This window comes from Myxine glutinosa, chromosome 3 (genome assembly GCF_964187855.1).
Source record: "Myxine glutinosa chromosome 3, kmMyxGlut1.1, whole genome shotgun sequence".
Lineage (NCBI taxonomy): Eukaryota > Metazoa > Chordata > Myxini > Myxiniformes > Myxinidae > Myxine > Myxine glutinosa.
This window is the reverse complement of record NC_136263.1, coordinates 119,394,672-119,420,289: the sequence shown is the minus strand read 5'-3', so window position 1 is coordinate 119,420,289 and position 25,618 is coordinate 119,394,672. Positions and strand designations below refer to the sequence as shown.

At 43.5% G+C, this 25,618-nt stretch overlaps 1 protein-coding gene across 1 annotated transcript in view; it reads left to right on the top strand.

Moving 5' to 3' along the window:
* The window catches only part of TMTC1 (transmembrane O-mannosyltransferase targeting cadherins 1), a 120,855-nt gene that overhangs the window by 64,623 nt on the left and 30,614 nt on the right, over positions 1-25,618 (top strand). Inside the window, exons 9-11 of the mRNA XM_078773604.1 lie at positions 2,796-2,960; positions 7,883-7,996; positions 22,549-22,692. Coding sequence (XP_078629730.1) covers positions 2,796-2,960; positions 7,883-7,996; positions 22,549-22,692 — 423 coding nt within the window. The remainder of the gene's footprint in view (positions 1-2,795; positions 2,961-7,882; positions 7,997-22,548; positions 22,693-25,618) is intronic.

Below are 25,618 nucleotides of genomic sequence, written 5' to 3'. Positions count from 1 at the left end.
CAGCCCTAAGCCGATTAGCTGACTTGGTACGGCCATTGCGGACTAACCGGTGCAGCTGGCGATCATCCCTCCTTGTGGTTCTGCGGGGACGTCCTGGCCTCGGTATTGGAGTACGGACACCCCTCTGAGCATTTCGTTTCAGGATCTTTGACACCTGACCTTGAGTGATGCCATACTGCCGAGCAATAGCACGCTGTTTCATGCCGTAATTTCGTAAAGCCACCACTCCATGACAAACAGCATTGTCGAGTTGACGGACCATCTCCAGAGGAAGCGGCAATAACTTTTGGAGACGTGCAGCAGTTGTTTTCCACTAATACAGAACGCAACAACCCTTGTATACCCGACTGTGAAGCCAATCATCAAATGCACCTGTCCGTACATTTTGCCATGCCACCTGTGATATAATCCTGTTGTTGACTTCTTGCTGCGACAGACAATCAGTGACATGGTTCTTTTCACAAATAAATCACCAAAGTGTAAAAGAAACTCACCAGATTGATATACTGAGTTAAGAAAGTAAACCCAAGTCAAGAAAAAAAAATATTCCATATTAAATGCCAAGTCTGTATATATTGGACATAATGCATCATTGTGTCTAAAATTAAGCTGCTCTAATTCCCAATTACACAATTTCCCCCCATTTATTCCACAGGGTGTGCGAAAGGAATTATGGGATATAGAGTGAAGGGTTAGAAATAAGACAGAATATTTCCAAAGGTAAACTTTTTGTGCAGCAGGAAATTATTAACCTTCAGTCCCTCATTCATCACAATGCGTTTACTATTTTCCTGCAACGTGAGTCGCACCAATCTGTTCACCAAATTGAAGAAACTTCCTTCATTGACTTTCTCATTATTTGGATAGTTCCTTTATTTGGGATTTTATACCCCCACCATATTACCTGACCATGGCAGCAGTCCAAGCCACCTGGAATGTGAGGCATTTCCTGCAAGTGAAATGTTCTGGATATGGTTTCTCCTCCAGCTGTGACGACTGGGTATGAATGAAACTCCACCAACCATTGGGGTTTCATCACCACTTGTTTATATTATTCTGTTCACACAGTTTATTCTCGTCGTGGTTCGTATTCTTTACTTTGTGTAGCTTTCATATCCACAATGTCATGTTGACTTTACTCTACCTTGAGGAATATTACAGCCAATTTTGATATTTTGTCATATGTAGTTGGTTTTATTTTTTGTCTGACTAGTCTTCTTTGAGGTTGATCAATGTATTTGATATGTTTACAAGATCTAGCCTCATGGAAGACTGAGGTGTCACAGTGAGGTTCAAAAAACAGCATACTGACATTGCAGCAGTGGGGTCACATTTGGCCACAAAAATTGAGGGAATGAACAAACAGGAAAATAGCAAAAACTTTCTAATATAAAATAGAACAAAGCATTTGAGGTTTGCAGTCAGCCTGGATTTTTGGAGTTTTCTGTTGCTGTTGTTGTTGTTGTTGTTGTTGTTGTTGTTGTACAGCAAGCCTGACGCATAGAGACAGCCGATCGATCTCCTAGGAGTGACCCATAGATTCCCCACATCCAGGATGGTTTCACAAAGTCAGGGCCACAACAGAGTTAGAGGGAGAGAGAGCGAGAGAGAAAGATCGAGAAATGACAGAGACAAGAGGGAAAGGTCCCGTCCATGGGGACCGATCAGCACTGACAGTGACAGCTCTGCCCTGACGAATCCGGGCAGCAGAGAAGACCTGGGAAGGTTTGGTCCCCGACTTGCATTGGGGGGGGGGGGGGGGGGGGGTACAACCACCGCGAAAAGGTGTCCCTGGTAGGGATTTTTGGAGTTTAACCAGGAGGTGGATATTGCAAGAATGTGTATATCCTTGATGAGCTGGTGTAGGTTTGATGGCTGAGAGAGCAGAGGGAGCAAAAACCACAGTGGAAGAAGCAGAAAACAGAGGGACCTTTGTACTTCCTTAATAATGAAATCACCAACAGGAAATGTCCATCATTTGAGTCGTTGAAGAAGCATGTACCATTTATTTGTTTTGACTTCAGATTCATCATATACAGTACAACATGTAGATTTTGATGAAGATTCGGATCCGGATCAGAGATTTTAAAAGATTAAGTGATTCCATCTTCATCATTGAGTGATTGGGCTAAAAATGATATGAATGAATGATCGTTTTTTAGGCCATTTTTCCCCGCTAAAGCGGGTGTTAGCCTTGCGGGCCCCATGACCTCATGTTTCCCTTTTTGAGGCAATTTTTATGGCCAGATGCCCTTCCTGACACCATCCCTTAGTCACCTCTTACGATGAGCAGGGATACGGTGTACCTATTCTAAATCAGGGTACACACCGTGATCATTCATCCCAGCAAGCTGGTACTCAATTTGCCGACCTCGGAAGGATGACAGGCTGAGTCAACCGCCCTGGCGTTAATTCAGCGATCGACCGGGATTCAAACCCAGGATCCTAGGATCCCAAGCCAGCACCCTAACCGCTAAGCCAACACCAGGCTAGGGCTAAAAATGATATGTAGCATGATATTTCAAAAAGTTGTGGATGACTTATGACAAAACTAGGTGTATGAGTTGGGTAAGTGACAACAACAAGCTGATTCGATGTTGGTTAAGGTCCAGATCCAGATCCGACCTATGAATGGATACGAAATGTAAACTGCCAGCCTAGCGGAGGTGTGCTCTTCACCAGTGCCATTCTAGTTGGTTTTGGATGTGTGTTGGCATTTCAAGTTGGTATGTTCATTTTAGCAAATAAAACACAGAGTGAATTCACAAGATGTATGCAGTGCATCTGTTCCTCAGTATGGGCGCCTGTGTGCTGGTGAGCCATGGCCTAGACCGGCTCGGAGCTGCGGGCCCACGTCGACCTGTACTACACTCACTTGCAGGTCCTGCCCTCGTCATCCTTTATGCCTCCAAAACAATCCGGCAGAACGAGGTTTGGCATTCCAGAGAGACGTTGTTTAGGTGGGTTAATATTACAATTACTACACTACTACAGTATGAAATGTACCAATGTCACTGTATAATGTTAGAGAGATGGTTCTATTGACATTAAACATTTGTTCATAGCTGTGCCGTTTACATCCTCTGGAAAAAGCAGAAAATTGAGACTCAGGTGGAGGTTAGTTGGACCTTTGACTTGGGCAGGAAAGAGATAGGAGGCATGTTCAAGATCATGGCTTAACGGAGTTACACATTCGCAATACATCAATATAATCGGTTGGTGAGTGTAACGCTGCATAACTCAGTCTTGCAATCTTTAACCAGTTGTAAAAGAGTGATGTGACATTGCACAATGATTTATATGAATGAGTATGTCGTGAATGTTTAGCCTGCGCTCGAGAAAGCGAAAAGCAGGGTTAAGCATTCAGTTGCGTACGTGTGCCGTGTGCCAGAGGTGTGCCGTACGTGTGTCGTGTGCCGGAGGTGTGCCGTACGTGTGCCGTGTGCCAGAGGTGTGCCGTACGTGTGCCGTGTGCCGGAGGTGTGCCGTACGTGTGCCGTGTCTGCATTTTAAAAATTCATTTTCTCGGCAACCGTTGGCCCGATTGACACGAAAGTTTACCGTAGGAGCACCTCTGCCTGCAGATTTTTTAAATTCATAATTATGACGTAGTACAGACGCCATCTTGGAAAAAATCGAAAAAAGTTGCACATCTAAAATCGAAAATCTCCGAAACCGCTCCATGGAAAAAATTGAAACATGGCTCATTGTCAAGTACTCCCCTTGGGGAATAAGATATGTTAATGATGATGTCGTCGGTGCCTTCGTTATGACATCATAATTCGACAAGTACAACACATCCGATCATTGTGAATTTTTTCCTCAGCAACTGTTGGTCTGATTGGCACGAAATTTTCACTATAAGAGCGCCTCCTCCTGTAGAATATTTTAATGTTAATCATGACGTCATATGTCATGTGGTACAGGCGCCATCTTGGAAAAACCGAAAAATGTCACACCTCCACATCTCCAAAACCGCTGCATGGAAAAAAATGAAACCTGGCTCATTGTAAAGAACTCCATATGGGGAATAGGTGTTTTTAACGATGACCTCATTGGTGCTATAATTATGACATCATATTTCGACAGGGACAACGCTTAGTCTGATCAGTTTGAAATGTATTGAGCATGATCTATGGATCAATTATATTAGAGAATATAAATTTATGATGTCATCGCTCACGTGATCTGGCAGCCATATTGGATCAAAGAAAAAAAAATGTTCAAAAACAGAAGAGTTGGCTCAAACAAGTTGACTGCGCAGGGTAAGAATATCTATGAATACCATCTCGTTCAGGTAAGTGGCGACTCTGTACATAATAAGGAATATCCTGATTCCAAGCTTTGATGGTCACATCCTCAAACATCAACACCGTATAAAGACCTCTATTGTGCATAATTAGTGAGAGATCTTGCTAAAGAATTGGCATTGTCATTTGGAGTCAGTATTCTACAACCATAAATATTCACTTAAAGCAGGGGTTCTTTACCTTTTTTTGAGTCATGGACCCCTTTGAGAATCTGGTGAAAACTACGGACCCCTCCCCAGAAAAATGCACCTAAGCACAGAAACACAAAATTTTGCATGCAATGAATAAATTTTATTGCTTCGGAAAATTATTTCCTTCACATACCGTCATAATAAGAATAAAAAAAACAATCTTTACAAAGAATATATCTCACTTTTTTCATGCAAAAATCAATGAACATTCCCTGAATAAAACGAAATTTATCCAAATTATGCAAATTAAACAAAAAATAAACTTCAATTCTGCTCAAAAGTACATTTCAGTGAGAAGGCTGTTGTTGTTTGGCTTCAATAGGAAGATGAAATTGGGTAGTGGTCTTGGACAAGGCAACACGCATGTCATGTTTGACATCCAATCGATTTCTACTTTTCGTTTTGATGGTAACAAGTGCTGAAAATCCTGATCTACTAGTCTTACAGATCTACCAGTCTTCAGTAAGCAAGAATAAGTACATAACATCCTGTACATAGACCAAAAAAATTAAACTTTTTCTAAAAAGTTAGCGAAAATAAATTTTAAATAATTTTTTATGCGCCTGGTTCACGGACCCCCTGAAGCCCATCCACGGACCCCAAAGGGGTCCATGGACCACAGGTTAAGAACCCCTGACTTAAAGTATGTAAAGTGACTTTCACCTGAACCACCCTTGAAATCGGAACTAATTTACTGTATTTCAGCAGAGTGAACCTGAAATACGTGGGAGCTTCCAATTTCACCTGAAAGTTTGTTTAGTCCTGGACATCAATATTAACATTCTCGTATTATAAACTTCCTGAATCCAAAGAAGTGCTCTTAAAAAACAATTCTGCTCTGCAACTGCTTCTCCATGCAAAACTTTAAACATATGAGAGGCTCCCCATTGAGAATATTTTATTGATAACTCTGATGTCATAGGTCACATGGTATGGCAGCCATATTGGATTAATGGAAAAATTTGGACATTTCCCAAACCGCTCAACAAAAAAAATTGATGAAAGACTTGGCATATGTCATCAACTCCCCATGGGGTATCTTGGATCCATCTTGGATAACGATGACGTCAACAGTGAAGTGCTATTCCAGCCATAATTGGTTCAATCAAAATCCTTATCCTCAAAAATCGGAAACTTCATATATATGATCAGTGATGTCATCAGTCACGTAATCTGGCGGTCATATTAGTTTGAAAATGAAAACGTAAACAAATCTTCCTCTCCAGAACTGTTTAACATATCGAAGCGAACCTTCATAAATCTCATCGACAGGCCATGGGGAATGTAGTTTTCTTTTTTTTCATCTGCATTGATGCAATTTAGCCTTCATGTGCACAAAAGTGGTCATTAAATATCCTAATAATCAATCAATTAATCAACAAAGCTACAGATAATGGCAATGTATCTATATATATAAAACACAGTTTGTGTGTGTGTAATGTTACCGATAGACTCCTAAACGGAGAGGCTCACGTGCTTGATATTTGGCACAAACATGGCCATTGAGCCTGGGACGAACATGGCCTACCTCAAAATATTTGACGAGATCCATATTTTTAATTCATATTTACCTCAGCGCATTTCAGCGAGGAATATTATACACGGAATCTAAGCCGGTGGCAGAGCAGCTCGCTGATTCGCTCAGAGCGATCACGTGATGTTCCAATCCCGCCGCCAGACCATTGAACGGAAAATATATCGAATCAATGACCATTGCCATTCACACCACATAGGTGGAGATGCAGCTACCGGGCGCCATCTTGGTTGGCACTCGATGCTGGGCGATGGTGATTTCCGTCACACGTTTGCACGTAATTCAGAGCGAAAAGCGATTGCGTTTTTTCACCTTTTATGCGATCGTGTTTTGTGTCGATTTTTGTCGATTTTGGGCGATATGAATTAAATGTCTTTGAAACAGCTGTGAAACGTCTTTCCACAACCCTTCCGTAACCGATTGGAGCAGTTTATTGCCGCACAAAATGGTATTTTAACAGTTGTCTGGCTTTTAAAATCTGGGACACGTTCAAAACAAACGAGATCCGTGAAGCGAGTTGGTCGAGTCGTGCTAACCAAGATGGCGACACGGCGGCTTCACTTTTCACGGAGTATGAGCGTTCTATATATTTTCAATTCAGTGCACCCGACTCGCTCACGTACTTGATTTGTGGCATAGACATGGCCATTGGGCCTTCACGGTGTAATTTGTGCGAGGCTTTTGTCCGAGTGAGCTTGAGTCGAGAGGGCGAATGTACGGGTTGGGAATGTACGGGTCTCCCTTCCCCCGCTAGGCAACGCCGGTACTGGAGGGCGTCACAGGATCGGTGAGTCTCCAAAACCCGCTTAGTGCTGTTGTTGCGAAGATGCAGGACGATGTCGCGATTGTTGTGCTGCTCTCCTACCATGAGAACTGCAACGTCATTGTTGACTGGCCCTCCCCTTCCCTTCCCCCTCCCCCTCCCCCCTCCATCCTCCCCTCCCCCCTCCATCCTCCCCTTCACTCCTTCCTCTCCCCCCTCCCTTCCCCCTCCACCCTACCCCCTCCCCTTCTCCCCTCCCCCTCCCCCTCCCCTTTCCCCCTCCCCCTTCCCCTCCCCCTTCCCCTCCCACTTCCCCTCCCCTTCCCTCTCCCGTCCCCCCTTCCCCTTCCCCCCTACCCCTTCTTCCCTCTCCTTCACCCTCCCCTCCCCCCCTCCTTTTCCCCCTCCCCCTTCCCCTCCCCTCCCCCCTTCCCCCCTCCCCCGCCCGGCAATGCCGGGTACTTCTGCTAATCTGACATAATAGGATGTCTGGATGATATTGGTATGTGGGCCATAATAGCATTGGGCCATATAGCCTGGCGGTGGCTTAATGATTAAGGTGGGTTGGCCTAAGATCTTAAGATCAAGAGTCCAAGCCCCAGCTATATGCCTAAATTAATAACACCAAGTGGGTTGACTCAGCCTGTCATCCTTCCGAGGTTGTGCAAAATGAGTACCACCTCTGGGAGAAAGTGAGCCGTTCAGGTCACCTGTGTGGTGACGTGTCTGTCCAGTATGCTTCCCCCTAGCCAATGAAACTTGCCCTAGGTAATTGATGATGCTAGGAGGAATATCCATCCATTGATAGCACACATTGATGCCTCGCTCTGCATGAAAAACATCAGGGTAACAGTTTGTAGCTGGGTCGACATTCAAGCCCAGGCTAGAAAACTTGAAGAAGAAGATGCCTACCTCTAGGCTACCGTAATAACTCTTGTGTAAAACAAACTGTCATATTTTGGTCATATTTCAACAACTCTCATACCCTATCGAATTTCTGAGCCTACTTTAAGAATATTAAATAATGTGGTGCATGAGTGGTGCAAGTAATGATAATTATTGATATTTTAACATATGTGCACAGATCTGGGGTTCAGACTTTGCCTCATAATGCAAAGGCCCATTACAACTATGCCAACTGGCTGAAGGATGTGGGTAGGCTGGCGGAGGCTGCCCAACACTACCAGGAAACACTCCGGTGAGCCCTTCATCAACATACCATTTCATGACAGACTTGAAACTTCATAACATACAGTTATGTTTGCAACATGATCTTCAAATCTGAGGTGGGCAAGGAAATTCATACCATACACTTTTCTTTCTTTTATTTCTTTTCCTAATGTAACACTTTGCAGGAGCAGCTCAAAATCTAGTGAAACACATGCACTTCAGAAATTATGCAGGGTAGAAGTAATGACTCTGAACATGAAGCAGGGATTGAGAAATTACAATGGTGCTGGTGCCTAAATCAAGTTCAGAAATCAAGTTTTAGACCATCAAACATGTAACATAAACAAAGTGCTTGACCAACAATAATATCTATATCATATACAGACTTGGCATTTAATATGGAATATTTTTTTTTCTTGACTTGGGTTTACTTTCTTAACTCAGTATATCAATCTGGTGAGTTTCTTTTACACTTTGGTGATTTCATTGTTAAAAGAACCATGTCACGGATTGTCTGTCGCAGCAAGAAGTCAACAACAGGATTATATCACAGGTGGCATGGCAAAATGTACGGACAGGTGCATTTGACGATAGGCTTCACAGTCGGGTATACAAGGGTTGTTGCGTTCTGTATTAGTGGAAAACAACTGCTGCACGTCTACAAAGTTATTGCCGCTTCCTCTGGAGATGGTCCGTCAACTCGACAGTGCTGTTTGTCATGGAGTGGTCGCTTTAGGAAATTACGGCATGAAACAGCGTGCTTTTGCTCGGCAGTATGGCATCACTCAAGGTCAGGTGTCAAAGATCCTGAAACGAAATGCTCAGAGGGGTGTCCCTACTCCAATACCGAGGCCAGGACGTCCCCGCAGAACCACAAGGAGGGATGATCGCCAGCTGCACCGGTTAGTCCGCAATGGCCGTACCAAGTCAGCTAATCGGCTTAGGGCTGAGTGGCAGCAACTGACAAATGTGCCTGTATCCAGAAGGCTAGTCAACCAACGACTGGTTCAAGCAGGCTATCGTGCCAGACGTCCCCTGAGAAAGCCACGCCTGACCAGACAACACCGCCAGCGCCGATTGCAGTGGGCCAGAGAGCACCGTCAATGGCAGCCAGGACACTGGAATCACGTGATCTTCAGTGACGAGTCTAGATTTCTGGTCTATCGTCAAGATGGCCACGTCCGAGTGCACAGACAAGTGCATGAAGCCTACAACAAAGATTGTATAGTGCCAAGAGTCCAAGCTGGAGGTGGTGGGGTGACCGTTTGGGCAGCTTTTCATGCAGGGGGCAAAACTGACCTGGTTGTTCTGAATGGAAACCTGAACCAGTTCAAGTACAGCGCCATTCTAGAAGAAACATTGCTTCCATTTGCTCGTGCAGCCTTGCGAGGAAACTTTGTCTTCCAAGATGACAATGCACGCCCTCCCATCATTGTTGACTGCAACGTCATTGAATGAGCCTCATCGTGCTCGCATGGTCCAACACTTTTTTTTTCTTTTTTTTTTGTATACTGAATCGAGGCTCGTGAAAGAGCTAACATTTATTTCACAAACAAATCAACCAGACAAACAAAATATACAAAAAGAGGGAGCGGAAGACAAGATGGGGAGAGAAGGGGAAGCACACAACCACAACATTTGAGAGCAGGGAGTAGTGTGGGAGGGAGAGGGCTTGGGGGCAGGAGGTGTGGGAAGGGGGGGGGGGGGGGGGGGGGGGGGAAGAGGTATAAAACACAAAGGGACCGAAATTAGCAGGGGTAGAAAAGATCAAGGTTTTGGATGGGGGAGGATAAGAGATGGTGGTGAACAGCTGTTTTAAAGACCTGGAGGGTGGAGTGGGATTGAAGAGAGTGAGGGAGTTTGTTCCAGAGGCGGGAGAAAAGAGGCATGAAGGAGTGAAGGTGAGCAGAAAGTCTTGATTTTGGCAGTTTAACCATAAGAGGGTTGCAGGCAGATCTTGTGCGACCTGTAGGAATATTTGGGGGACAGAGCCCAGAGAGAGCTGGGGGGGGGGGGGGGCAAGGCCAGAGAGGAGTCGGTAGAAGACGGAAAGACCACCAACCTGCCTGCGGTGAGTGAGTGAAAGGCCCTTGGAGTTAGCTTCATCGCGGGAGATTCCAATGATTCTGAACGCTTTGGTTTCAACAGCGTGAAGACGAGCTAGGTGTGAGGCAGGAGCACCAGACCAGAGGGGAGAGCAGTATTCCATAGAGCTGCGGAAGAAAGCCTTGTATGTGGTGAGGAGCTCAGGTGTGCCAAGGAAGGACTTCGCACGACGGAGGATGCCCAGTCGGCGACTGGCTTTGGAGGCCAGATTTGAAATGTGGTTTTCCCAGGAAAGATCATGGCAAATAGTGAGACCCAAAAGCTTGAGTGACAGAACTTCTTGGGGAGGATTATTCAGAAAGTGGATGGGAGGGTTTTCCAGTCGGTCTTTTCGGAGAGACATCGTAAGAGTGTGAGATTTATCAGGATTGAAAGACATGTTCCATTTGTTTGCCCAGTCTGTGATTTTGTCCAGGTCTGCAGAGAGTGAGGAGGCTGCAGACTGCCGATCTGAGCGATGAGGAATGGAGCGACAGAGAGTAGAGTCATCAGCAAAGAGATAGAGAGGATTTTCAAGAGAGTCAGAGAGATCATTGATGAAGACCAGAAAAAGCACAGGGCCCAGAACACTACCTTGGGGAACTCCAGCCTGAACAGGAAGGGGAGATGAGAGAAACCCATTCAGGGCCACACGTTGACTACGACCAGAGAGGAAGTCCGCCAGCCATGCGTGGAGATTTCCATGGATACCAAAGGAGGAGAGTTTGGTGAGCAGAGCAGGGTGCCAGACCGTATCGAAGGCACGTGAAATGACAAGGGAGACAGCTCTAATTTCCTGTTTGGTGTTGAGGACCTCCATCCATTGTTGAGAAAGCAGAAGCAGCATGTCCAGAGTAGAGTGACCAGGTCTGAAACCAAATTGATGATCAGAGATCAAGCCATTGGAGAAGAGGAAAGATTTCATATCTGAAGCAGTGATGGATTCCATGACTTTGCTGATAATTGGGAGAAGGCTGATTGGTCTGTAGTTGCTAGGATCTGTTTTTGCACCTTTTTTGTGCAAAGCGGTGATGTTGGCTGATTTCCAAGCAGATGGCAGATGACCTTGAGCAAAAGAGAGGGTGAAGAGAACAGAAAGAGGGAGTGAAAGAGCGGAAGAACATGATTTTAGGACCCGTGGGCTGATGCCGTCAGGACCAGTTGCAGAATCAGAGTCGAGGGTTGACAGAAACTTTTCCACCTTGTCAGGAGGAAAGGACACAGAGTCCAGGAGCAGCTGGGTACGACTGGGTACGGTGGGTACAGAGAGGGATGGGTTTGGGACACAAGATTTAGAGGCAAACACAGAGTTGAGGCATTCAGCTTTTTCACGTGCGGAGTCAGCCGTTAAGCCGTTTGAGGTGAGGGAGGGGATGGAGGGGGAACAAACACCAGAAACAGATTTGACCAGACGCCACCAGGATTTGGAAGAGGGAGACAGATAAGAGAGTTCGGTCTTGAGAATGGTGAGATATTGTTTCCTGGCTCTCCTGAGGGAGGACACACACTTGTTTCGGGCTTTGTGAAAGGAAATGAGATTTCCTTCTGTTGGATTTGCTTTCCAGGAGACGAAAGCAAGTTGTTTCAGGGCAACAGCCTCACCACAAGATTCCGTGTACCATGGACGGGAGGAAGGGTATGACAACTGAAGACGAGATGGGATAAATCTGTGCATGAGAGAGAGAGCAATTTACTTTGAAAGAATTCCCAGGATGAGTTGATGTCAGAGACGGTAGAGATGGGAGACCATTCCAGATGATTGATGGCTGCTTGAAGACCGTGCCAGTTGGCCTGAGTGAAATGCCAGACTCGTCGACGCTGAGGAGGCTCTCTGAGAATGGTCAGAGAGATGTCCACTTTGACAAGCACATGATCAGATGAGCCGATTGGAGCAGAAGAAGAGCAGCAGACATTTTCAGGGAAATTAGTCATAACCAAATCCAGAAGAGAAGATGCTCCGTTGACTGAGATCCGGGTCGGGAAATTGACAGATTGTGTCAGTCCCAGTGAGTCGCAGAAGTCCTTTGCTGAAGAGCCATGGCTGGTGAGAGAGGTACCCACACCCAGCCAACTGGCATGGTGACAATTGAAATCACCACATATGAGGAAGAGAGAGTTGGGATGGGTAGATAGAAGTTGGTCCATATTATCAGACAGCGAGATGTAGATGGAGTCATCACTGTTTGGTGGACGGTACAACACACATATGAACAAAAGGTGGGAGCGAAGGGGAAGCCGTAGCCAAAGGTATTCCTGGGGGTGAGGTGGAGAGAGGGCAGTGGAGGGCGAGTGAGGAAGAGAGTTTTTTATAAAGATAGCAACCCCACCTCCAGGATGAGGCTCAGGTCTATCATACCGGAGGAGGGAGTAACCTGGGAGAGATACCAAGGCATCAGAGACATCATGAAGGAGGAAAGTTTCTGTTAAGCAGATCACATCTGGTTTGTCAGAAGCAACCTGTATGGAGAGATCAGTCAAGTTTGAGCGAAGGCCCTGGATGTTTGAGGTCCATACCGTTAATGAAGAGGAAGGGGGAGCATCGGGTACAGAACAGGGGGGGGGAGGAGTAGGGTAAGATGTGGAAGAGGAGGAAGAGGTAGGGAGAGCTGTTGAAGGTGTGTCAGAGATTTCAGAGATTTCAGAATAGCTTGGAGAAAGGGAAGAATGGGGCGGACAAAAGGTTTGATGGAGATTGGGTGAGGCACAGTGAGGTGTTATTTGAGGAGGGGGAAGAGCGAGGCAGAAGGTTGGGGGAGATGAAGGTGAAAGTTGGAAGGGGGAAGAAGCAGGGAGGATGCTTTGAGGAGGAGGGGTGGGAAGGGAGTCTAGGAGGGGAGGAGCGAGGGAGAGTCTCGGAGGGGAGGGGTGTGGGGGGAGTTTAGGAGGGAGGGGAGGGAAGGGGCAGGGGGAGAGATTTGAAAGGGATGGGTGATGGGGAAGTTTTGGAGGGAAGGGGGGATGGTGAAGATTTGGAGGGGAGGGGTGAGATTGGATTTTGAAAAGTGTACGATTCATGGGAAACGAACATTTTTTGCAAAATGAGTTTGAGACCTTCGAGTCAAAAATACGTTTGAGGACACTGAAGGAGGGGTGGAGTTCTGGATAGTTTAGGGAAAGTAGAAAGGAGGAACTGTAAGAGATGGTATTATTATTATTTTTTGGAATGAATAGATTTGGTGAGCAAGACGAAAGCATCCTTTTGTAGGAGAAGAAGAAAAAGGTGTTATAATATATGAGAGAAAATAGTTGTTCAGGGGAGAGATTATACATTTCTAACCACGTGATCGCGTACAACGTGAACGAACAACGAACGAACAGGTAAGAACAACAAATAAACGAATAAGACCTGAGAAGGAAATATTTTTTTGGCTTTTTTTTTTTTTTTGAGTAGAGATATTAAACAAGGAGGTATGGGGTGAATGACTGGGATGAAACAGACAACGAAAATAAATGCAGCGCATTCGACGAACCGCTGAGAGAAAAACAAAACCACAAGGTCGGAGACGGTACGGTAGCCTAAGCCTACTAGTACTAGTACTAGGCCTCAGAATACTCGATACGCATTAACCGACGATTGTGTATACATGTACGAAAAATTAGCACCGAAAATTTTCCAAAAGATACGCTATAGGTACATACACCGAAAGATAGATACAGTCTCGACAAAAACACAATTGTGAAAGATCACTTAGCTTCGAAAGCGTGAGCGCATGGAACAGCTTCGAAAAGACGTGACCTCACCGAGATCTCCACTGAGCTTTCTTGCTGACCGTGGTGTAGAGCATATGGAGTGGCCTGCCATGTCCCCGGATATGAATCTGATAGAGAACTTGTGGGCAGAATTAACGCGTCAAATCGACCACTTGGACCAGCAGCCGACCTCTGTGCGTGAATTGCAGCAGGCTATTGTCACTGCATGGCAAGCGATTCCTGTCCAAACCTTGGCAAATCTCGTGAACAGCATGCCTCAACGTGTACGTGCTCTCCTGAATGCTCGTGGGGGTTACACGAAGTACTGAACTGTAATTTTACTGTCCGTAATCCCAGTCGTAATTTAACTTTTGTTTTTGTTAAAAAAAAATTTGGCTAATGTGCAAAATAAAGAGATACTTCTGGAAAACGTACATAAGTTTAACACAGTACTGTCCATGAATTGAGTTCGATATCAGTTTACATCACTTTCAAGGATCAATTTATTTGTTTCGAAATGTCAAATGTGGTTTTTGTTTCTTTTAAAGGTCACATTAACAAAATCTAGAATAATTTCAACATAATTCCAATAAACTTTTGGTTCTAAGATATCTTGAAAAGTAAGTTCACCCCCACAAAAAAAATATTCCATATTAAATGCCACGTCTGTATATCATATTGACATACAATAATACTGTTGTGCGACTCCCCCTCGGTTAAGACCGGGGAAATCGCGGATGGAAATGAGCTTACTTGAGGCGTCCAGGTCAATGGCGGATTTGCTATACACGCGCGGGAGGAAAGAGGAAAGAAGAAGAAGAAGCGGCCAGATTTACCTCAAGGTCCGCGCGCGCCACCGTCTTCACCCTGTGAAAAGCAACTCACACGAACACGGGATTTCGAATAGAAAATAAAGTAACAAAAGGGTTTATTTACAATAACTATCGGGACAGGGAAACGCGATGATGAAAACTAGAACCTAGGTTGGGATCCCACTCACAGACTTCAAATACACACAATGGAAGGATGAATAAAATAAATCGTTGTGTTGGGTTCTGCGGTGCGTCTCATCTGTCTGGATATCGGGTTCGTTCGGCCATCCTGGCTCTGATGTTCGTGCTCCATCAGGCCCACGTACGCCGCTGCCGGCAAGCCTCGCGCCCCTGCGCGATCACCCGCGAGGTCCCGTGCCTGAATGACGGGAAAGAGGATCGTCGGCGCTCCAACGTCTCTCCAACGTCCAACAAGCAGGGCAATCTCCGGATTGCAAGAGAAGAGGTCCAAACGGGAACGAAAGGCAAACAGGGAAGGGGTCCAAACGGGAACAAAGGGCAAACAGGGAAGAGGTCTAATACAGGAAGGAAGCCAAAACGAGAAGGGCAAAATGCAGGCGAGCCAGTTGTTTTATCGCTCGGCGTCTGACGTCAGCTCTCCCTCTCTGCCAATCAGTGCGTCATTTCCTTCTGCTCTTTCACGCCTTCCTCACGTCACCGGCGCTCCAATCAGCGACCTGCTTCTAGGTTGTGGTTTTGCGCCTTCCGCACTGATTGGCTGAGCGCCTTTGGTGTCACGTCGTCGTGTGGCACGTCCTTCATCTTCCCTACCCTCCAATCAGCGACCTGCCTCCAACTCGCCCCTCCCCCCTGTCAATCACGAGTTCTCCTGGGCGTGGCTCTCGGCCTGCATGTGCAATGTTTGTTTTCCATGGCGCCATTGTATGCGGCCGCTTCCGGTCTGTTTTCCAAAGTCATTGTGGCGGCGGGGGGATTTAATTAGTGTGTGCACTAATGGATCTATCTACTGTATGTGATGTGTTGCCATAAGGGACACTGGAATGATCACAGAGGTTTCACATACAATGGAGTTAGCATAATCCCGAGAACTATTTATCATGCCCATTTCCTTGTAATGGGGACGAAGATACACCTTAATCCGAACAAACCGCCTAAACAGAACTTATTACAGGTGAGGTTTCCTATCACGACAGCCAAAGCATGATACCTATGCAGATCTACCTGGATCTATATATCCCCTACCCAACCGACATAACAATACCGATATCATCGAAATCATATTGACCTACAATAATACCTATATTATATATATCATATTGCCACAATATTATCTATATCCTCGATATCATATTGACCTGCAATAATACCTATATCATATATATCATATTGACCTACACTAATATCTATATCATCTACATCATATTGACCTACACTAATATCTATATCATCTATATCATATTGACCTACAATATAATTAATATTTATATCATCTATACTATATTATATTGGCCGACACTAATATCTATATCATCTACGTCATATTGACCGACACTAATATCTATATCATCTATATTGTATTGACCTACAATAATTAATATTTATATCATCCATATCATATTGACCTACACTAATATCTATATCATCTACGTCATATTGACCTGCACTAATATCTAAACCATCTACATAATATGGACCGACAATAATATCTATATCATCCACATCATCTATATAATATTGACCTACAATAATTAATATCTATATCATCTATATCATATTGCCCTACAATAATATCTATATCATCAATATCATATGGACCTACAATAATATCTATATCATCTATATAATCTATATCATATTGACCTACACTAATATCTATATCATCTCGATCATATTGACCTACACTAATATCTATATCATCTCTATCATATTGACCGACACTAATATCTATATCATATTGACATACAATAATATCTCTATCATATTGACCGACACTAATATCTATATTATCTATATTCTATATCATATTGACCTACACTAATATCTATATCATCTCTATCATATTGACCTACACTAATATCGATATCATCTATATCATATTGACCTACAATAATATCTATATCATCAATATCATATTGACCTACACTAATATCTATATCATCAATATCATATTGACCTACACTAATATCTATATCATCTCTATCATATTGACCGACACTAATACCTATATCATCTTTATCATATTGACCTACACTAATATCTATATCATCTTTATCATATTGACCTACACTAATATCTATATCATCTTTATCATATTGACCTACAATAATATCTGTATCATCTATATCATATTGACATACAATAATACCTATATCATCTATATCATATTGACATGCAATAATATTGTTGCGGATTCGGAGTACGGCGCTCCCCTTACCAAGGGGGGGGTTAATCCCCTTGTCTTTTACACTAGCCATCTCCGATCCTGGAAATTGCACGCTCCTTTGCGGGGTGAGATTGGCCAGGGTGATTGGTCAACGGGTTCCCAAATACCTTTGCCAAAATGGCAAATCGTGCCACGTATATCAATTGGGGACAGGACGAAAGCGATCGGATGAGAAGAAACCAAGGGGTAAAGAAAGAACAAATATGGTTTATTTATACACTAATGATTAAAGAGGAAACGAAAGGGCAAGAATATACAAGTAGAGGAAATAAAAGGACACAGGGCAAGCTTAGACACTCTTATATAACACTCCCAAGACAATACGAACAGGCTTACACGAAAGGGTAGTGGTGGGAAGGAAGAGAAGGTTCATGCAGATGGCAGGGAAGGAAGGTCCGGCAGATGGCACAGGCGTCGGGGTCCTGCTCCAGGTGCACGCTCCACTCCGGTCCATGTCTTGGGTTCGCGGCGAAACCCGGCAAGCAGCGCGATTATTATCGTCGTGGTAGCGGACCAACCCTCTCTCTCTCTCTCTTTGCTCTTGCTCATCTGCTCTTACCATCCACTGGGCTCATCTGGCTCTCTCGTTCTCCCGGGCACATCTTTTTATGTTCAACTCCTTCTCTCTCCCTGGCTCATCTTCTGGAAGTAGTCCCTGGCGGTGCTTATATCGGGCTTTTACGTATCAAGCCGCCGCTTTTTAGGACACACCCACCGGTGAGCTCGCCTCGGCCCTGATTGGTTGCGAGGGCTCCCGGACTCCGCCCCTTGATGGTGCGTTGATGGGCCGTGCCTTCGTTCCTGGCGCTCCTCCCCCTTCTTCTCCAACTCGGCCGCGTGGCTTATGGCGGCTTGCGGGATAGAAAACCACTCGCACCGCTTTGGAAACGAACTTTGGGGCCTACTCTTATTTCATTAATACAATGCAGATTCAACTATTGGAAACAGATCCTTAACTGAAACATAGACTAATGAAATAACTAGAGAGGTTTCTACGGTGTCCTACGTGTTGTACATGGCCTAACTAGGGTGCAACCTTTACAAAGGGGGATATTTACAAGGCTTATTATTATTTACAAGTGAAGGTTCTAAAAACCGTAACAATATCGGTATCATCTATATCATATTGACCTACACTAATATCTATATCATCTCTATCATATTGACCTACAATAATATCTATATCATCTCTATCATATTGACCTACAATAATATCTATATCATCTATATCATATTGACCTACAATAATATCTTTATCATCTATATCATATTGACCTACATTAATATCTCTATCATCTCTATCATATTGACCTACAATAATATCTATATCATCTATAATCTATATCATATTGACATACAATAATATCTATATCATCTATATCATATTGACCTACAATAATATCTATATCATCTCTATCATATTGACCTACAATAATATCTATATCATCTATATCATATTGACCTACAATAATATCTATATCATCTCTATCATATTGACCTCCAATATTATCTCTATCATCTATATCATATTGACCTACATTAATATCTCTATCATCTCTATCATATTGATCTACAATAATATCTATATCATCTATAATCTATATCATATTGACATACAATAATACCTATATCATCTATATCATATTGACCGACACTAATATCTATATCATCTATATCATATTGACCTACACTAATATCTATATCATCTATATCATATTGACCTACACTAATATCTATATCATCTATATCATATTGACCTACACTAATATCTATATCATCTATATCATATTGACCTACACTAATATCTATATCATCTCTATCATATTGACCTACACTAATATCTATATCATCTCTATCATATTGACATACAATAATACCTATATCATCTATATCATATTGACATACAATAATACGTGTATCATCTATATCATATTGACATACAATAATACCTATATCATCTATATCATATTGACATACAATAATACGTGTATCATCTATATCATATTGACCGTCAATGGCAGCCATTCTTCAAATTGAGCTATTCTCAAATACAATTCTTACTTCTCACCTTCATTCCTTTATCTCACCTTTGTTTCATTTGTGGAGCCACCTCTCTCATTCAATCTAGCCTTGCTGTACCCTCTTGTCCTTCAATGTGGCAACTCATCACCTTTTCTAACATTCTTCATTGACCTTAACATTCTTTACACTTGTGACATTTTTTTCTGTCTGCATTTTATTTGTAGTTAGCTGTACTGTTTGTTTGCACGTAACTCATTTGCTTTCCCTCTTTCACTTCATTCTGAGACGTGTCCGTCATTTTACTATCCCCGGTCCGCTGCTAGTTTGTTTTTAGCCCGTCCCCTGCACAGCAGACCGGGTTTTGCAATAACTTCTGTCTGTCTGTCTGTCTGTCTGTCTGTCTGTCTGTGTGTCTATCCAGGCCGTAACTTTTTTTTACCATTTGAGTTTTGTCTTCAAATTTTCACCAAACCTTTATTATGATAACATGGAGAGGGAAAATTAATAATTTTGTCGAAAGGTCAAAGGTCAATCATCACATAAAATCATCAATTTTCATCCAATTGACTTGAAATTTCGATTTACCATTTCAGTTTTGTTATCAAATTTTCAACAAAGCTTTATGAGAATATGGAGAAACCAAATTAATAATTTGATCAAAAGGTCAAAGGTGAAATGTCAGCGTCAGATAAAATCATAAATTTTCATCTAATTGACCTGAAATTTAAAGAATTTGCATTTTGCGTCACATAATTGGTTCGCCAATCAAAAGATAAAAGCTGATTTTTTTTAAATCTAAAACTCAAAGGCTGTATAAAATCATCAATTTTCATTTTTTTTAACCTCCGCCACCAAAGGTGAATGGAGGTTATGTTTTCACCACTGTCTGTTTGTTTGTGAACAAAATATCTCAAAAAGTTGTGGACGGCTTCGGACGAAATTTGTCAGAGATGAGCGAGCGTATGTGACACCGACGAAATTATTTGATTTTGGTAAAGATCCGGTTTCGGATCCGGCTACCAGAATTTTTGAAGTGATTATTCACGATTGGGAGATGGGGCCAAAAACTATACATTGCGGGATATCTGAAAAAGTTATGGATGGATATGGACGAAACTTGGCAGACAAGGAAGACAACTGTGTGACAAGGAAGAATCGATTCGATTTTGTTCAAGATCTGAATATGGATTCCGATATGATAATTATTTAATTCCTGACGAAATTTTGATTCTTCAACATTGAGTGATATGGCCAACCAAGCGGAGGTATGCTCTCTACTGAGTGCCGTTCAAGTTACCCTTGCCAGAGGAGAAGGTATTGTATTTGAGTCCGTTTGTTACTTGCAAAATCGAAGATTTTTCAAGTATATTGTTCGGTTGCGTTTGTGGTTTTATCTGTATGTTTGTTTGTTTCTTTGTCACCAGCCTACAGGTCACAATTTTCAACCGATTTTCACGAAACTTTTGGGGTCAAAGGGTCTAAAGGTCAACATAGGCCAAAGGTCACCAACTTTGCTACATTTCTAAAATCCTCAATTTTCATCCGATTGACCTGAAATTTGAAGAGGACTTGCATATCTGGTCACTGAATTCAACCCCAAGTATTTTTGAGGTCAACATATGCCAAAAGGTCAACATAGGCCAAATTTCTAAAATCCTCAATTTTCATCCAATTGACTTGAAATTTGAAGAGGACTTGCATATCTGGTCACTGAATTCAACCCCAAGTATTTTTGAGGTCAACATATGCCAAAAGGTCAACATAGGCCAAATTTCTAAAATCCTCAATTTTCATCCAATTGACTTGAAATTTGAAGAGGACTTGCATATCTGGTCACTGAATTCAACCACCAAGTATTTTTGAGGTCAACATAGGCCAAAAGGTCAACAAAGGCCAAAGGTCAACAACAATTTCAAATTTCTAAAATCCTAAATTTTCATCCAATTGACTTGAAATTTGAAGAGGACTTGCATATCTGGTCACTGAATTCAACCACCAAGTATTTTTGAGGTCAACATCGGCCAAAAGGTCAACATAGGCCAAGTTTTTTAAATCCTCAATTTTCATCCGATTGACTTGAAAATTGAACAGTATTTGCACATTGAATCACTAAAGACGGTAACTAACTATTTTTGAGGTCAAAAGGTCAAAGGTCAACTCAAGGTCAACCTTCCAAAATCATCATTTTTCATCTGAAAAATCGTCACTTTTCTTCCTGTTGACCCGACCTTTGATCAAGATTGTCAATTTTAATCTTGATGAAATGGACAATTTGCTGTATCAATGAAATTTTTTTCTTGGGGGTGGGGGCGGATTTTGCAAGTATCGTGCTACGCATGACGTCTTCTTGTTTGTTTGTTTGTTTGTCCTGTCTGTTTGTCTGTTTGTCCACAAAGAATAAATATGATTTTCTCTGCAACCGTTGGTCCAATTGACAGGAAATTTTCACCGTAGGTGCAACTCCACCTGTAGAATTTTTTAAATGATAATTATGATGTCATAGGGCACGTGGTTCGGCCGCCATCTTGGAAAAACCGAAAAAATTTGCACCTCTATATCTCCGAAAGCGCTGAATTGAAAAAATTGAGACGGCTCATTGTAAACAACTCTCCATGGGGAATAAAATATGTTAATGATGTTGTCATAGGTGCCTCCATTATGACGTCATAATTCGATAAGTACAAAACTTCATCCAATCAAGATGAAATTTATTCAGCGCCATATCGGCATAAACTGGTGGAGAAAAAAATAATGATGACGTCATCGGTCACGTGGTTCTGCCACCATCTTGGAAAAACCGAAAAAATTTGCACCTCTATATCTCTGAAAGCCCTGAATGGAAAATATTGAGACATGGCTCATTGTAAAGAACTCTCCATGGGGAATAAAATATGTTAATGATGGTCATAGGTCCCTCCATTATGACGTCATAATTCGACAAGTACAAAACTTAATCGATCAAAATGAAATTTCTTGAGCATAATCTAGGAATAAATTAGTTTAGAAAAAAAATAATGATGACGTCATCGGTCACGTGGTTCGGCCGCCATATTTGTTTTAACACAAAAGCCTTAAAAAGCACTGAAAATACATTCTGGTGAGGGTTTGCAATCTCTGATTGCTCTTTTTCTTGTTTTAACTGTTTTCGTTATTTTGAGAATAATGAAGAAGAAGAAGAAGAAGAAGAAGACATTTGAATACAAACGGATGCGGATGGGCTTTGCATTTTCAAATATTTCTCGTTTCATTTTAGGATGCTTGCCAATGTCCCTTTCCTGACTATTTCACTTTGCTCTGTTATTTATGTGTTGGCCTCCCTTACTTTATGTCTGTCTAGCTCTACCATAAACCTTGACTTTATGAAATACAAGCCAGAACAGCGGAAACACCTTGTGTTTCCTAACTAACATGATGAAGTTAAAGAAGTGTAGAGTGTTGTAATGTAATGTAATGGAATGGAATGAATCCTAAGTACAGTTTATAATGTACTCGTATATGACCACCTGTTTGACTTTTTTGCTGGCTTACCTCACCCTGATTTCTCAGGCTTGCTCCAAACCACTCAAGTGCCCTCAACAACCTGGGTACACTCACCAACAACTCGGTTCGTGCGGAGCAGTTTTTCTGGAAAGCTCTATCTGTTATGCCGAACCACAGCCGGGCCATGTTCAACCTCGGCAGCCTGTACAAGTACGTCAAAACACACTGTGCACAATCCATGGTACAAGTTGTTGGTACATTTTCACCCTTTACTGTAGGCATTCAGCCACTGGTCCTCCCAGTTTATTTCAGAGCCAAAGTATGATATTGTTGCGGATCTCCCGAAGCCCGTTCCCGTTACAAAGGGGGATTAAACCCCCTTTTTCCCCCCTGGGTCTTCGGGTCCGCGAGGCCGAATCGCCACTTCCGGGCAAACGTTAAAAAGGGTATCGGGACAAATTCGCACGTACCTTTGGTACCCACGCTGCCACAAAAGCGGGGATCGAGCCTCGCACAAGCCACGCTTAATTGAGTACGCCCGAGCGGTGTGCGTATCACGTGACTCGTGCTGTTACTTTTATTGGAACCCGATTCGAGCGCTTTTATTCATACCATGCAAAGCCAATGGATGGAAGGGACAGGACGGTCAAATCAGAGGAAGCACACGATTTATTTACACTATTATGTACAATGATAATGATGAAGGAAAGGGGGACACAGAGCAGAAGCTTAACCAGTTTAACTTATTCCCAGACAAATGGACCCACTCACACACATGGGGAGCTGGAGGAAGAGAAGTTCGCGTGCCAAGCGCGCTTTGCCGTCAGTCGCCCCGGGGCAGCTCGCCCGGCGTGGCTCTCCAATGTTCACGGCACGTATCAGGCGAAGGCAGGCAGGAGGAAATCACGCGTCTGTGGCCCGGCGCAGGTCGTCATCTCGAGCGCGCGATTAATACAGCGCAGAGCGCAGGGCACGGGGAAAGTTTGTGTACACTCGGCAATTCAATTCGTCCGTCCTGCATCTCCACTCGCGTTCTCAAGCTCAACCCAACTCACTCTCACGGGGAACTGTAAATCATCTCACAGGGAACTGTAACTTGCACATGACTCTGACCGACCTCAACTCGAACTCAACGGGAACTTCTCACTCAACCGAGCTCATGGGCTGCGCGACTCATCTGACCCGAACTGCTTCTGAGGTGGGGGGACTCGGGGCAGGGTTTTATGACCCCGCCCCAGCCCGACTCGAATGTTCCAAACCCCGCCTCTGGTCGTCATGGTTAGCCACTCCCCTCGAGCCCTGATTGGCGGCTCATGCTTACTGACCACTCCTCCTGCCCCGCCCCCCTTCGGCCTCAGTAGACTTGTTCAGGCCTGCCGTGTGGCCTTTCAGCGCCAAAGCCAAACCAAAAGCACCTAAGCAAAGCGCCAAAAGAACACCTAAGCTCACTGGCCTACTCAACGCAAAACTAAACACAGGAAAGGACTACACTTACATTCACTAAGAAATAACTGAACTATCGCGAGGCTTCATGTTGTGGTGCAACTAACTAAGAGGGGGAATTAACCTTTATTCCAAAACCACAACAATATTACTGAATCGGACACTTCATGATGAAAGATTCACACCTTATCCTATAAAGTCAGTATTGGACAGGGTAACCTTATCTTACCACTTGCTGCCAGGGCTAAAGTCAGATTGATTTGGAGTTTTTCATAAATTTTCAGTCAAGTCTCTAAGGGGCCGTACACAAAATACGTCACTCTTTTATGGCAATTTTTGACACCATTACTCCCCCCATTACTCCCACCATTACTCCTTTGCCTGACCCGCAACCGAACGAATACGTGACCTGTGAATAAGAGCAATGTCGTTGTCAACTTCCACTTATTAAAACCTTTCATGGTACCAGAAGACTAATAGTTGTCATAATTTGTGTAAGACTCTTTTATCAGTATTGTAATTCTTAGTAATTTCCCTAATACACGGTGCTCAAAGAGTCACTGTGCACCTCTGCAAATTCTAAATACACTACATAGCCAAAAGTATATGGACACCCGAACATCACACCCATAAGTGCTCGTCGAACTTCGCATTCCAAAATCATGGGCATTAATATGGAGTTGGTCCCTCCTTTGCTGCTATAACAGCCTCCACTCTTCTGGGAAGGCTTTCCACTGGATGTTGGAACATTGCTGCGGGGATTTTGCTTCCATTCAGCCACAAGAGCACTAGGGAGGTTGGGCACTGATGTTGGGCGATGAGGCCTGGCTCGCAGTCGGCGTTCCAATTCATCCCAAAGGTGTTTGGTGGGGTTGACGTCGGGTCACTGTGCAGGACAGTCAAGTTCTTCTACACCGATCTCGACAAACCATTTCTGTATGGACCTCTCTTTATGCACGGCGGCATTCTCATGCTGAAACAGGAAACGGCCTTCCCCAAACTGTTGCTACAAAGTTAGAATATCATTGTATGCTGCAGCATTAAGATTTCCCTTCACTGGAACTAAGGGGCCTAGCCCAAACCATGAAAAACATCCCCAGACCATTATTCCTCCTCCACCAAACTACACAGTTGACATTATGCATTCGGGCAGCTAGCGTTCTCCTGGCATCCTCCAAACCCATATTCGTCCATCGGACTCCCAGATGGTGACGTGTGATTCATCACTCCAGAGAACGCGTTTCCACTGTTCCAGAGTCCAATGATGGTGAGCTTCACACCACTCCAGCCGACGCTTGGCATTGCGCATGATGATCTTTGGCTTGTGTGCGGCTGCTCGGCCATGGAAACCTATTTCATGAAGCTCCCGACGAACAGTTGTTGTGCTGACGTTGCTTCCAGAGGCAGTTTGGAACTCGGTAGTGAGTGTTGCAACCAAGGACAGACGATTTTTTTTTACACGCTACGCACTTCAGCACTCGGTGGTTCCATTCTGGGAGCTTGTGTGGCCTACCACTTTGCGGCTGAGCTGTTGTTGCTCCGAGACGTTTCCACTTCACAATAACAGCACTTACAGTTGCCCAGGGCAGCTCTAGCACGGCAGAAATTTGACGAACTGACTTGTTGTAAAGGTGGCATCCTATGACGGTGCCACGTTGAAAGTCACTGAGCTCTTCAGTACAGCCCATTCTAC